Source organism: Falco peregrinus, chromosome 3 (assembly GCF_023634155.1).
Source record: "Falco peregrinus isolate bFalPer1 chromosome 3, bFalPer1.pri, whole genome shotgun sequence".
NCBI lineage: Eukaryota > Metazoa > Chordata > Aves > Falconiformes > Falconidae > Falco > Falco peregrinus.
In genome coordinates, this window is record NC_073723.1 from 86,358,688 (window position 1) to 86,373,103 (window position 14,416).

The 14,416-nt window shown below is 45.3% G+C and overlaps 1 protein-coding gene across 6 annotated transcripts in view; it reads right to left on the minus strand.

Annotated features, from left to right (window-relative positions):
- ADGRB1 (adhesion G protein-coupled receptor B1) overlaps positions 1-14,416 on the minus strand; it is a 295,063-nt gene that overhangs the window by 68,956 nt on the left and 211,691 nt on the right. For all 6 annotated transcript variants that reach the window (XM_055800321.1, XM_055800320.1, XM_055800318.1 and 3 more), the window contains one exon: positions 930-1,033. In XM_055800321.1, the coding sequence (XP_055656296.1) occupies positions 930-1,033 (104 nt within the window). The remainder of the gene's footprint in view (positions 1-929; positions 1,034-14,416) is intronic.

Sequence of the window (14,416 nt, forward strand, 5' to 3'; positions counted from 1 at the left end):
ATCCCTTCTCCCAAAAGGGTCACCAATCATATCCAAACCATATACTCTCTGTATCTGCTCCATTTCAATTTCACAGTCATTCACCTGGTTCTGATTTTCTTTGTTTTATTTAGCGTAGAGTCATGAAGCTCTCAGCATGTTTGCCATGGGTTTAGGAAAGGCACGGGTCTCGTATTTTAAATTCACTTTGTTCAATGCAGTATATGGGGAGAATCCTTCACGCACCGCGGCTCCTCCAGCTTCTACAGTCCACCAAAACGTATGTAACAGGGACACGGGCCAATGTGGGCATTTTTTCAATAAAACTTCGCCAAAAAATCACTTTAGCCTCTATAAATGATACAATTTAAGATTACACCTGACCTGCTTATAGGCGTACAGGAGCTCTCTGCAATGGGATGTACTGAGGAATCCCATATGCATCTGAAGCTAAAGGCACAACATAACTAAGAGGTTGGACAGTTATTTAGACCATGTGGTTTATCATCCTTAAGCTCCTGAGAAGTGCTGTCAGTTCTTCAGGCCAGATGTTTTCATAACAGGTCGTGGATGTTTTGATGTTATCAAAGATCCAAACAGGAATAACTTGAAGCACACTGCCTGCAGGCAGTGTGCATCCACATCTCCGTGAACAAGGTTTCCTGAGGTATATGAAGGCATCTAAAACAGCACATGGCTTTTGAAAATGGTACAATGCGACTACATGGGGTCATGGCATTGATTTCACTGTACTAATTTCTCTGGCACTAAAAGGAAAGAACAATGCCAGCAATGCCACCATGATGACTTTTTGCAGGACCCATTCATTACCAAACGGTTCTTCCTCAGGCACCAGACACCCAAAATCAGAGAGCAAAACCTCCAGGATCCATGTAGATCAAGAGACAGTTACTTTCCCCAACAAGAAGAGAAGAGAATGAAAGCCATACCTCCAAACAGAGACATAAATGATAATCAACAGCAAAAGTGTCAGCGAAGATACTCCACAGCCTACAATTAATGTGACAGAAGGGACCAGCACCTTTTCCATGTTCTGAAAGAGAGAAAGTGAGACATTAAAAAAAAAAAAAAAAGATGCTCAGCAAACACTACCAGCTCAATTTCATGGTAAGAACTTTCCTGCTAATTGTCTGTCAACTCACCTGACCTTCACATCGCACTGCACATACAAATAGAGAGAAAAGAAGACCAGGATCTTTTTCTTATTGACCCAGACCTGATTCTGCTCTCACACACACCAGTGTTAAGTCCAGGTAACAACTCTGATATCCATGGTGAAGCAGGTGTGTAAAAGGTGTGGATTGCAAGAGGAGGATCAGGCCCTTCATATCTGCTGTGAAACTTTGAAGATAATTAACGAGGCAATAGCAGAAGGCAGTGCCTACACTAGAATAATTGCAAATGAGCTCTTCTGGTAATGGTGGTGATGAAGGTTGGAGGATGAAAAGAAGGTGAAAATCTTCTACCAACTACAAACATCCATCTGGAAAAGGAGAAGGTGAAGCAAGCAAAGAAAAAACAAGATGTATATCCTTCCTAGTGACACAGCATCCAGTCATACCACCCACCACTTCACTACTCTTATGCTACTACACAAGGCATTTTTTCAAATGCAGGGGTCCTTGCTGGAAAATCTGGTGTGGAATGGTTCTCCTCTCCTGTCTGACACAAAAGATTTGCTGATCTTACAACATAAAGAACAAACAGACATGCCACAACCTCTCCTGATCTAGTTCTCTGAATCACTGGGACTAGCTGGGTAACTACCCAATATCTGCCAGACTACTGCCACTAAACTCCTCCTTCCTCAGCTCAGAGGGAGGATCTGGACCCTACTTGGTTTCCTTTGTTGCAGGCTTTTTTTCTGGCATTTTTCGCATTTCCACATCAGAGATCTTTGCTGGCATGAAGGCAGAGAAGCAGAGACCCACCATGCAGCAGACACACAAGAACCCTCTATTTAGACTGATTAGGCAGTACGCAGAGGTGTGGGAGCACAGTCAAGGTTGTCATTACATTGGCACAGTACCAACACCTATCATTACGGCCATGGAGATGAGATGGTTTCTGACATAGCAAGGGCTTAGCATAGGAAAACAAACAAACAAAAAAAAAAAGGCAAGCAATTAAACATGAACTTGGGAATGGAACAGGCAGCCCTCTAAGGACTTGCCTACACCGTTTTGTTGGCAGGCATGAGGCTGCTCAACCTGAACCTCCAATCAGTGGGACACCAAGAAGCTGAGGCTACTGCAGCTCTGTTCCAGGCTACTGAGTCTTCTGCAAAGCAAAATATATTAGGCAAGGCTCAGTGCTATGCTTATATGGAGTCTGGCCACCTCAACACATGGGCAAAAAAGATGTGTCCATTGACTCAAGGCCCACAGTCAGTACGTGTTTACTCCACAGAGCCCACCACAAAGAAGACACAAACAACTCGATAGGTTCACTGAGCTGAATTTTCCCTGAAGTCTGAAGGGCTTGGGAAGATCTTCCTTACTTGCATATTTTGACCAAGGGCACCTCTGACATTTCAAATCTCATTGGGGGGAATTAATGAAGAACAAAACTTCCACCATACTGCTGCAGTGAATCCCATGGGAGCTATTGGGAAGGCTGGTCCAAGAGCTTAAGGGATCTGAGACAAAATTTAGTGACACATTCAATGGCACGACTGCCCAACTGGCATACATACCCAAAGGAGTGCAGGTTGATTGAGGGATCTTTACTGGATGCAGACCAGCTACAGACTGGAAGCCAAACTGCACTGCAGTGTGGTGCTACCTTTCTGCAACGTTCCCTCTCTACAGATAGTATTAGCCCTCACACACCCAGCATGCCTGTACAGCCTTCCTTGAGTTTGCTCTGTGAAACAGGAGGCTTAGGACTCTCCAAAACTGCACCACAGATATGTACAAAGGGTTTGGATGCTGATCCATGCAACTTGCTGAAATTACGGGGCTGGATTTCCAACAATATCTTACTCCTTTTAACTGCCAGCATTTGTGTACAAACTGCAAGAATAACAAGGTGCTGAGCTTCACCGATTCATCAAGCAGGTCCTGCATCTCCCTCCACCCAGAGCTTCCCAAAATGCTCATGGAAAATGTTTCAGCTCACACGTGGATTTTTCCTCAAAACCTATGGATACTTGGATCACTGCAATTCTTAACATCAACTCATATGACTGTATTCCCATCCTGAGAACTTGCTCCTGACAAATATTTGTGGAAGCAAGAAACAGATTTTTGGGAACCAGGTAAACATAAAGACATTTCAATGAAAATATCAACATTTTCATGTCATCCATCAAACAAAATTGAAATCGGACATATTCCAGACACTGTGCCTTCTCCTTAAAATTGAAATGTGGAAGGGACTTTTCTGGGAACAAAAACCTCTGATTTAGTCAGGTACTGGGGTAGGGTGTCGAAGAGAAAAGATGCCATCTCCACTATGAAGCAACGGCGTCTCCCTTTGACACTTTGTTTCCTCCCCTGAAGAACCCAGGCAGGCAACAGCCCTGTCCCACCTCAGAGATGCACGGTTATGATAGATGTACTGTGAAGCACAAGCTACTCAGACATGGATTACTCCTTGCTTGCTCACTCCAAGCTCACTCCCAACCCTTTCTCTCTCCCTGCTCCTCCCTTACGGCAATATGTGTTCACATCGCACAAATGGTGGCCTGGGATGAGCATCAGTTGTGACATTTGATTTAAGTAGGTCTTATTTTACTGACTTTTCATGGGTAACTGGATAAAAGTGGGGGAGGAGCTCCACTAAAGAAAAAAAAAAAAAAAAAAGAAAAAAAAAAGCCCAACATATAACTCATTCCTAAACCACCCGAGAGTAAAGAAATGGAGTTTGGATTTGAAAGAGACAAGCAGACTACATTCCTTTATCTCCAACACATTAACCCTAACACCCCTCATGCTCTTTGACATCCCTCCATCCCCAACAACCTCAGGTTCTTTCACTCCCTTCCCTATCCCCTTTGCCACACCACCCATAACCCTTTCCTAGGTCTTCCATAAGCAAAGAGGTTGCATGTACCGGACCATTCCTACATCAGATGTTTGCTCATTGGAAGGTATTACACAAATGATGACCAGCCAGGTGGAAGTCAGACTTGTGGGTAACAGCTGCTGTCTGTCTGCAGCCCTTGTCAAAGAAAAGACACTGGTCTGCACCTCCTTTATCCCTCAGCCAAACTTTCACAAGACCCATGCCCACCAGAAAGACTTTTGCTGAAGAGATGCAATGAAGCTGATTCCTCCTCCCCACAGAGAAGGGATGACTGGTCCAGCCCTGATGGGATTTCTGTTGGCATCATAAGGGTGGATAACCATAAAAACCAGTGGTGCAATAACAACGGGAGCTCAGTCCTTTGAGAATAATAAATCCTAAAGTCTTAGGCCCATGTAGCTTAGGATACTGCTTTCTTATTTCATTATTAAGGTTTCTCTGTCCTCCCCATCTGCCTTTTCCCCTCCTCCACTTCTTCCCTTTGGCAAACAAAGCATCATTTGTTTTATCTCTTCTGATTAATTAACCCCCCTGACAGAAGGTGGTTGGATGCTGTAGGATCTGAACCTTGCAAGGGAAATTTCCTTGGAGGAGAACAAGGGGGAAAAGGAAGGCTGTTTTTAAAACTAGTAATGCTACCAACAGAAAACCAGCAGGGCATGCTCAAGGTAAGAGAGAAAGCAGTCCTGTGGGAGTTTCCCAGCACCACAGCTGAGGAGCAATCTGGCTGTCTGCAAAGACAGGCAAGGAACAAGGTCTCTACCTTCTTGGACTTGAGGTGGTCCCAGACAGCCTGTCCCTTACCGCCTCCCCATGTCTGCTGGCTGGTGCCACCCAGCAGCACCCTGAAACACGGATGAAGCCCTGCCTGTTTGGAGCTGGAAAGAAAACCTTTGCCTGGGCTGAGTAGGAACAGAGCAGGTCATTATGAGTTGCAAGTTCTGTGATTCTGTCACCAAGCATGACAAGGGAGGAGAGAAGCAATCAATGACATCAGCTGGGATGGAAATAACGAGTGCTACTGCCTGGGGCTGCTTGCTGTCCTACCACCTCATCACTCTGCCTAGCAGGGCAGAAGGACGCTCCTCCACTTCTTTACAATTTCACTTTGCTTCCTTCTTCTTTTCTATTTCCTTCTCTTCCTTTCTCCCTAATTTTCTTCTCTCCTTTGTCTTCTTTCCTCCCTTCCTTTGGCCATTTTCCATGACACATTCTGCCTTTTCTTCTTGCTCTTAATGCATCTCTTTGGCTCTGTCGCCTTTACATTCTCCGCATTTCTATCTTTCCTTCTCTTGCTTTCTGCAGAACACTGTGAAAAGCAACTTCATTCAAGTTGTGCTTGTTCCATTACCCTGCTCTGGCTCCAGGGTCAAACAGGCTCCAGTCAGAACAAAGTATTTCTTAATGCCATGCAGTTTGCTTGAGACCATTCAAGAAAGCTGTTCGTTCTGGTTTTTCCATTCTTGATACTGAGCAAGGCTGAAGAAAATCTTTATAGGCACAACATCATACTCATAGTGTCACCAAAAAGTTAAACCATTTATTTAGCTCCCAAATCAAACACAGGCATACAAGTTTGGAATTTAGGGTGCTGGGCTTTGTTTTTAGAAACGTGTTGCTGTTCAGAATGGTTGCCTTGAGCCTGACATCCTGCACATTTGAAATTAAAGACTCATAAAGTCAGAGAATTACAGAAGTACTGGTTGCAAGGGACATCTAGAGCTTTCTAATCCAATTTACTGCTTGAAGTAAGACTACCACTAACTTCAGGTGATGTTGGTGATGGTTTTGTCTTGATGAGTCTTGGAAATTCTCAAAGATGGAGAGCTCTGGAGTTCATTCCAGGGCCACACCACTCTCCTGGTGATACGGTTTTGCCTAAGGTCACACATTAACTTCCCAAGCTACAGTTTGTGTCTTCTCCCCTTGTTAAATCATCAGGCACAAGTGAAAGGAGTTTGATTTTATAATTTTTTGTACTTGCCCCTCTGATACCTGTAGGTTGAGATCAGATTGCCCCTTACATTCATCTTTGCAAGTCCAATTAAGCCCAGCTCCCTCTGCCTCTCCTCACAGGTGGTGAGCTCAAAGCAACGGGACTCATTCCACTCTTCTGTCAAAGAACTGGACCAGATAGGTGTGATTTACTCCAAGAATTGCTCAGGGACAATTTTACTGTGCCAGTGGTCTGAAGGCTTTTCACAATCCTTGAGAAGTTTCTTTAAGCCACATTGTATTGATTTTGTTGCTGGCTAGACAACTCTTGTCAAAACCAAAAGCTAGCTGTTAAAATTGCTGGAAAATTATGCTTTTACCAGTACTCAAAAAGTGAACTGCTTTCTAAACAAAGGGGTGTATGTCAGTGCTGTACTGACTGAGGAGGGTTGAATGACGAAGAGGTGAACGTGCTCTTGTCATCTGCCCAAAAAATTCTGAATATTTTCTTTTAATCTCAGTTCAGTTAGATTCTGGGTTTCTCATTCAGGCTCAGGCTCTTTGTATATACTGCAGTGGTACGATAAAGCACCAGCCATGTACTCCAGTACAGCCACTGGACAAACAGGACAACAGCCACCCAGAAGGGCAGCAATCCACAGCAATATACAGCATCTTTTAGAGACTTCAACAAGTGATGATATGACACTTTCACCTGGGTGAGAACCAGGCTCTTGACAAAACTCAGCTGCCAATGCTGCCTCTGCTGTGCGTGTCCACCTCTGGGGATTCTGCAAAGCCAAGAGGAGCACAGCTTTGCACTCACCTGCAGAAGAAGCAGACGTGAGGCACGCAAGGAGAAGACCTATTGAAAAAGCAGGTGCTGCTCATACCCCACCGTTCTCCTGACCATCACACAGTGCTCAGTGAAAAGCAGCACTGATGTCCACCTATCTGGTTGTGCTGGGGCATGTCTGTTGCTGACACCCTGGGGTAAAGCTGAAGTTGCTCAAAGGAAGGCTTAGGTTTTACCTCCTGGAAGACTATTTCTTCCACTAATTTCAAGACAGGGAGAGAAGAAGAGCACAACAAAAACTCTTTTTGGTGGACCCCAAAATATGGGCAATAGCAGGGATTTAGTGAAGGCAGGATTGGGCCAGAGCCAAAAGGAGCTTTTCTGGTGGGTCAGCATTCTCAGAAGGACTACGGTGTTCACTTAACTCAAAGCAGAGGAGCAGCGGGGAGGCACCAAGACATTTTTTTCAATGGAATCAAAGAATGGTTTTGCTGGAAGGTAACTTTAAAGATCATCTAGTCCAATCCCTCTGCAATGAGCAGGACATCCTTCTCTAGACCAGGTTGCTCAAAGCCCTGTACAACCTGACTTACAACACTTGCAGGGATGGGGCAGCCACAACCTCTCTGGGTAACCTGGTCCAGTGTTTCATCACCTTCATTGTAAAAAACTTCTTCCTTACATCCTATTTAAATCTACTCTCTTTCAATTTAAAACCATTGCTCCTTGTCCTGTTCCTACAAGCCCTGCTGTTGTGGATCACATGTGGATCACAACAAACCCCACAGTTGCTCACTCACTCCCCCCACAACAGGCTGGATTGGGAGAATAAGAAGGGTAAAAATGCAAAGCTTGTGAGTTGAGATAAAGACAGTTTAAGGGGGGGGGGGGGGGGGGGGGGGCGGAGAGGGGGGGGGCAGGGGGGAGAGCTAGTAAAGAGGGCAAAACCCAAAATCTAAGAAAAACAAATGCTTCAAAAGAGAACAATTGCTTACCACCACTACTCAATCAATTCTCAGCCAGGCCCCAAGAAACAGCAGCAATAGCGGCCCCATCAACCTCCAACCCCCCAGTTTTATTGCTGAGCATGACATCATAAGGTGTGTGGCATACCCCTGGGGTCAGCTGGGGTCAGCTGTCCCGGCTGTGTCCCCTCCCAGCTCCTTGTGCCCCCCCAGCCTGCTGGCTGGTGGGTGGGGTGAGGAGCAGCAAAGCCCTTGGTTCTGTGTGAGCGCTGCTCAGCAGGAACCAGACATCCCTGTGTTGTCAGCACTGTTTCCAGCACAAATCCAAACCACAGCCCCATACGAGCTACTGAGGAGAAAATTAACTCTACTCTGAGCAAAACCTGGTAAAAAGTCTTTCTTATAACACTTTATATATTAAAATGCCACAATAAGATCTCCTCAGAACCTTCTCCATCCTCTAAACTTTGAGGAAGGCTTTGAGATCCCTGCATGAAGATCACTTAGTGGCATCATCGATAAATAAACTTCTCACAACTTCTTTATGGAACAACCCGACATTCTCCCCAGCTCAGCTCATGTCATTGCAAGACAGGTCCAGCGGATTACTACCTTGTTTTGCTTCCTTTGTATCTTAACTACAGGCTTCTCATGTCAAAGCTAATTGTCACCCATTATAGGGAATGCATTTGTGGAGCTGAAGCCCCTTTTATGTAATTTGGCCAGTCTAACAGGCAATTCTGTGTAATTACAGTACATAAAAATCACCCAGAGAGACATCTTAACATGCTACTATTTATTAACAATTGCTAACTCTTCACTTGGTATTGAGTCTGCTCTCAAGATACAACATGGCAATCTGCATTTAGTAAACAGCCTTGATGAAGCTTTCAGGGCAGTGGAGAGGTCATGCAGCTGCTTGTTAATAGGAACTGTCAGGATAACTTCCTTCAGGCTAGTGGGGAATTACAAGAGTTAACAGCATGTGTTACTTACCTGCCAGTTGTCAATGCCATGGTCAGCTTGCTGCTGCTGTTTCGACTACCAGACTGCACCCTCAGTGCCTCAATTTCCAGTCCTGATATCAAGGTGGGCTGGATCAGGCTCATATTAACTCTAAGGACCACTGTCCTCCTGCCCAGCCAGCTGTTCCTAAACATTTTCACTATCATTATTTAAAATACACTATGCTTTGTTCCCTCCCCATCCATTTCCCATTAGACTTTGTGCGGCCAAGCTACTGAAATTGCTGTTTAACTGGGCTCCGATGAGTAGCTGTAAGCCACTTCACATCCCTCTGCAAGCTGCAGTTTGGGAACCAGCATCCCGAGCAAGGGGACTGCAAGCGAGGAGAGCAGGGCTCTATTCCCAGCTTGCCCGCAGGTCAACCGTATGCGTGGCTACATCATTTAAGCCAATCTTTTCAAAGCCCTCTCATCCAGCTTGCTTTAGATTGCATACACTGGACTTAACTTCTCCGGGGCCTATCTTGACCCCCTGGAAATGGAAAAGAATAACACTGCCCTCCACCTCTTTTTCAAACCTTAATTCAGCTTATATTTCTGATATGTGTAAACGCCTTAGGGGGTTCCTCAAGCTACTTCAAGACAATCAAGCACCAGCATCTCACTCTCTGCTGCACAATATTAACATGGGAAGGTATGGAGGAGGAAGAGACCCTTTGGTTTAACTGTTTGTGAGCTGGCCAGATGCAGCATCTGGTTTTTAAATCTTTCGTTTTCATGCATATGGTAAAACTTGCTCTGTTCCAGACTTTCCCTTTAAAGCATGTTGAAGAGGAAATAAAACCACTTTCTATAACAAAGCTAGTAGTAATCAAAATGGTCTATTCCTCTATGAGTACGTGCTCTTTTCCTTCTGAGACTACAGAGGCAGAAGTGAACTTTAATCAGACTGTGCAGTACCACAGGCACCGCGGTAAGCAGCAAACCTCTATCTCGCTATGTCAGTCCTAGAAGATAAGATGGTCCAGGATCCACTCCATTACCCTGAGATCAAGTCGTACAGTATAGATGATATTCATACAAACTCACCATTCAGAACAGAGGGGTCTTGTCCATACTGCCTAGTGGAACATCCATGGACCATGCCCTCCCCTGGACCACAGCTGGGCATTGCAAGTTGACACAAGCCAAGACACAGCCAGGGAGCATTTTAACAACTAAACAGTAGGGACAATTACAGGACAATGCTAGAGCTGCTTTTGCCATGAAATTAATAATAATAATAATAATAATAACAATAGTAATAATAATAATAATAATGTTATTGTTATTATTATTGTTATTGTTATTATTATTTATGTTATTGTTATTATTACTAGTGCTACCATTATTTTACAGTGTGGACATATGCTCGAACCACTAAAAATGAGCCTTCTTTAATGCTCCTTTCTGCTTGGGATTGCCGCTTCTTTGTGCTACACAAGGGATAATCAATTCAAAGTTTGTAACTGATTTGCAAGCCGCTTCTTGCATTACCCATCCTGCCCTGATTTCACAACACGCCCTTATCTCTAGTAACTTCCCAGCAGCAGTGCTGAGCACCTTGCAAGGAAATGTGGTAAGATTTACACACAGTTAAAATAAAATAACTCCATGGCAGACTGGGAATGGAAAATGAGGGTAGAATCCAGACTGTGTTTATTCTGATTTAAGCAGTATTTTGGTTCCATGCCAAGCAACAGCATTTCACCAAATTATTCCAAAACAGCCCACTGTTTGTTTTACTCTATCAATGTCACACTGGTGAGTGATGCCAGACCGACAGCTCTCCCCACAGCACGGACAACATGTGCCTTCCCCATGCCTGCGCATCCTGCTCTTAGGAGAGACTCAACCAAGGAGTGCAGGGAACACCTGAGGCCATGGTGCCTGGAGAAAGACTTCTGCCAAATATGCTTATATCACTCTGCTGCCTACCATCACAGAGAACAAACATCTGCCTTCCTTGTCCCCTTCTAGCACGCTTGCCCGCTGAAGACCAGCCCTTAAGAAAAAGCTTCATCCAAGGCATAACCTGTGATCGCTTTTGCAAAGACTGCACAAGCCACCTCTAAAACATCTCTTAAACCCTGCCTTTGTTCAGTCCCTTTAATTATCACTTGCAGATGCGATTCCTCTCCTGTAGGACCTCCACAAAGGTTCCCACCTCTCACTGCTCAATCACTGAATATCCCTGCACTAGCAATGGCTCCTGACCTAAACTAGGGTTGAACCAACAACCTTGAAGTAAAAGATGCCTCCAGTTCATTTTCGTTCCCCAGAGGCTTTCAGGGGCTCATTGGCCAGAGCTCATTTCTGAAAAGGAGATGAAGGGATTTCAGCCATTTGGCAGATGATTGGTATTCTGTTATGATGATAACGACAGCTTTATTCCTATTGCAAACCAAAGAGCCTGTGGGATCCAGCATATTTCCACCCACCCGCCGCAATACACAGCTGATTACTGGGGAGTCACTGGTGCTAATTTCCTCTACATGAAACTGATCTCAAAGCAGCACTCAAGGAATCTGCTTCTGGCCCCTATGCCCATCTCATTCACAGCTGAGTGACTGGGAAGTAAAACTGTAACAGCCCCTGGATTTAGAACTGCACCGAGTTGATATAAACAAGATGAAAACTGGCCCCAGTAGTAAGATATTCCCCATCTGGGGAATGGCTGACATGACTGCCATATTTAAAAGAACAATTTGTAATGAAAAATGAAAGCATTGTCCTGCTTGTGGGAAAAGAACAGAGTCATTTCCCTTTCACAGATCTATTGAATCTGTTCTGTATAGCATTCTGGTTAGCAGGGCAGGTAGCTAGTGAGCACTCTAGATGCCATCTTAGTTTTGACTGTCTGTTACCACACACAGCATAAGCCCAGTATCCTGACTAGACAGTACTAACATTTAGAGGGAATTTTCAAGCTCAAATACTCATAATTACAAGTCTGACATTTGTTCTCCATGCGTATTGCCCACTTTCCACATGTATTGCCATTACTGCCAAAATCTTGCCAGTAGATTTGTCCACTCAGCATAGATAGCAAAAGTATGGAGGGCACAAGCCTTTCAGAAACCGATTCAATTTTGGTTTAAATGAGTAGACATTGCTAGTAAAAAAATAAGGACACCTTAATTTCCATGTCTCACTGCATGGCAATTCAAGGGTAACCTTAGCCTTTAGGCAGGGCACAACAGGGCTCAGTGGTGAAACAGCCTGCCCAGATTACCTAAAATTACCTAAAAAGGGCTTTTCCAGGCCAAAGCACCACAGAGACGGGTGCAAAATGATGTAAGAAATACAAGCAATGCTCAACAGTTCAACTGACTCTTCAAAAACAACACACTTAGTCCCTGAAGTGCTTTGAAAAGGAAGATAATCTCATTTAGCACTAATGCGCTGACTCCCACCCCGATGAGCCCATGAAACCCAGCCTCCATCACCCACTTGTTGCCATTTTCAAATCAGCACCTTTGTGATGTCTCCCACGCTGTCCTCTGCCATGGGAGAAGCTCCCCCAAAAACACCGAGAAAGCTATCCAGTGCTCTAGCTTTAAACCTCCCTTGTAAAACCCTGCTTGGTGCAATGCCTACAAAACAGTCCTGACAACGGCAGATGTGCCACGACTTACTGCGGATCGCGATGACTAATGCCCTCGTGCTGTTTACATGTGCCCCCACACCCGCTTGTATCCAAGCATCCTTGTATTTCAGCTGGAAATTTCAGCTGTATATCTCACGTATTTTTGGGTTGGGGTGGCTTTGTAGCTCATTCAGCACCGAGCAGATCGAAGTTGTGCTCCACAGCTAAAGCCTCCCAGGTGATGCAGTGGTCCAAATAACACATTACAAACATAAAATAACAATGGATCAAGAGCTACAGCTGGAAGTGAAAAGCAGGCAAGGTGGTCCCAGTAACTGCGGCCAGACTGATTTTTCCACATACATGCCCTAACGCACCAGGGCTTCCCCATCTGCCTCCATCCCGCTCCTCTACCTCGCAGCAACGTGCCACCCCTCTGCCACATTTCTCTCTTCTACACAGCAAGAAGCAGACACAAAGAGGATCTAGTTCACAGAATTACAGGCAAGAAGGTGGGAAAAGACCGGACAAGCTCAGCTCACCCACTGCCTGCCTCAAAGCCATCTAAACCATCCCCAGCCTGTTCAAGAAAACCTTTGCTGACAGAGACTAGGCTCTCAGAGCTTGACTATCCCTGCAGTCAGAAGGTTTTCCCCTGTGCCTAAATTAAATCTCTCACACTGCAATTTGATTCCAATCCCCAACAGACACAGAAATCAGATTACTGTCTTTCCACAGCTACCTTCTACCCACTTGAAGACTATTATCCTCTTTCCCCTCAGTCTTTTCTCCTTGAGAAAAGAGTCAAACGGTCTCACAGAGCTCACCACCACTCACCATCAGTGTGGAGGTACCACACCAAGCATCTCTGACAAATCCTCTCCCACGCTCATACTCACACACACCCACACTCACATACTGTACCAGTCATCCTGCTTGAACACAGAGCACAGCATCCCGGACAGGTACTGCTCACCCTCTTTGTTCACATTTCTGGCCCTTGATGGCTCAAATCTGCATGCACTGAGTCTGACAGCTGCTTTCTGAGCTCTTAGGAAAGGGGAAAGTGGGAACTGGGAAGACCCTGGTGTCCTGGCTTAAATCCACACCTCCTTTAACAGAGCAGTAAGCCGTGGCTGGGTAATAGGGCAGCTGTCACACTTGCTAAGCTGCCTTCATGGCAACAAGCCATTAAGCACTGCAGCTCAAAATAAGCACCAAACCCCTAAGGAACACCTGGACACACAGTATCCCAGGCGTGCACAGTGTGTCTTTCATTTCAGCTGAACACAAGGGACTAACCTCAGCCCTGGTCAGCTCCTGGGATCACTTGGTTAATGCCTGTGCTGTTCTTGCCTTTACACTGAAGGGTGAATTTGGCCTGGTATTACTTACGCTGAGGCACTGAATCCCACAATGGTTTTAAGCTCCCAGCCACTTGCTCATGTTCCTCTCCCACGTCCCCTTCAGATGAAGAGATACAGGGTGATGCAGCATTTGCCTGCAGAAGAGTCACTGCCAGGGCCGTGCGGAGCTCGCTGGCTTCGGCTCGCAGGGGAAGAGCCGCAGACCCAAGCTGCTGCAATCCCACTGCCTGGAGTTTTGTCATGAGTTAAAGACCTGAGCGAATCCACAAGCGCGGAGCAGAAACTCAGCGGAGGAAAGCTGTCAGCTGTGAATATCTACCGAACTACTCGCTGGATCGACAGACAGCTGAATCCGCAGACAGCCGCGAAGGAGGTGGGATGCTGGAAGACTGCTTATTATGCTGAGCCAAATCTTCCTATTATTGCCTTGTGTGCTACCTGTCTTCTTTTAATATATTCAAGTGTTGTCTCTCCTAGAAGCACAGAAAGGGATTTCCTATCACTCTTGTCTCTGATTTCTTTCCTATATATGCTCGAACACCAGCCACTTATTTGCTGATGGGATCCCTTCTTAGGTACCTGTGTACAGCATATAGCAATCTCCATTCACATCTGTCACTAAAGTAACAAACCAGGGTTCCTCTGCTCCCTGGCACCTGGAGTACATCACAAGCTCTATCAGTAATACCCCTCCTCTAAAAACTCAGCATAAATCATCTGTATATTGACTC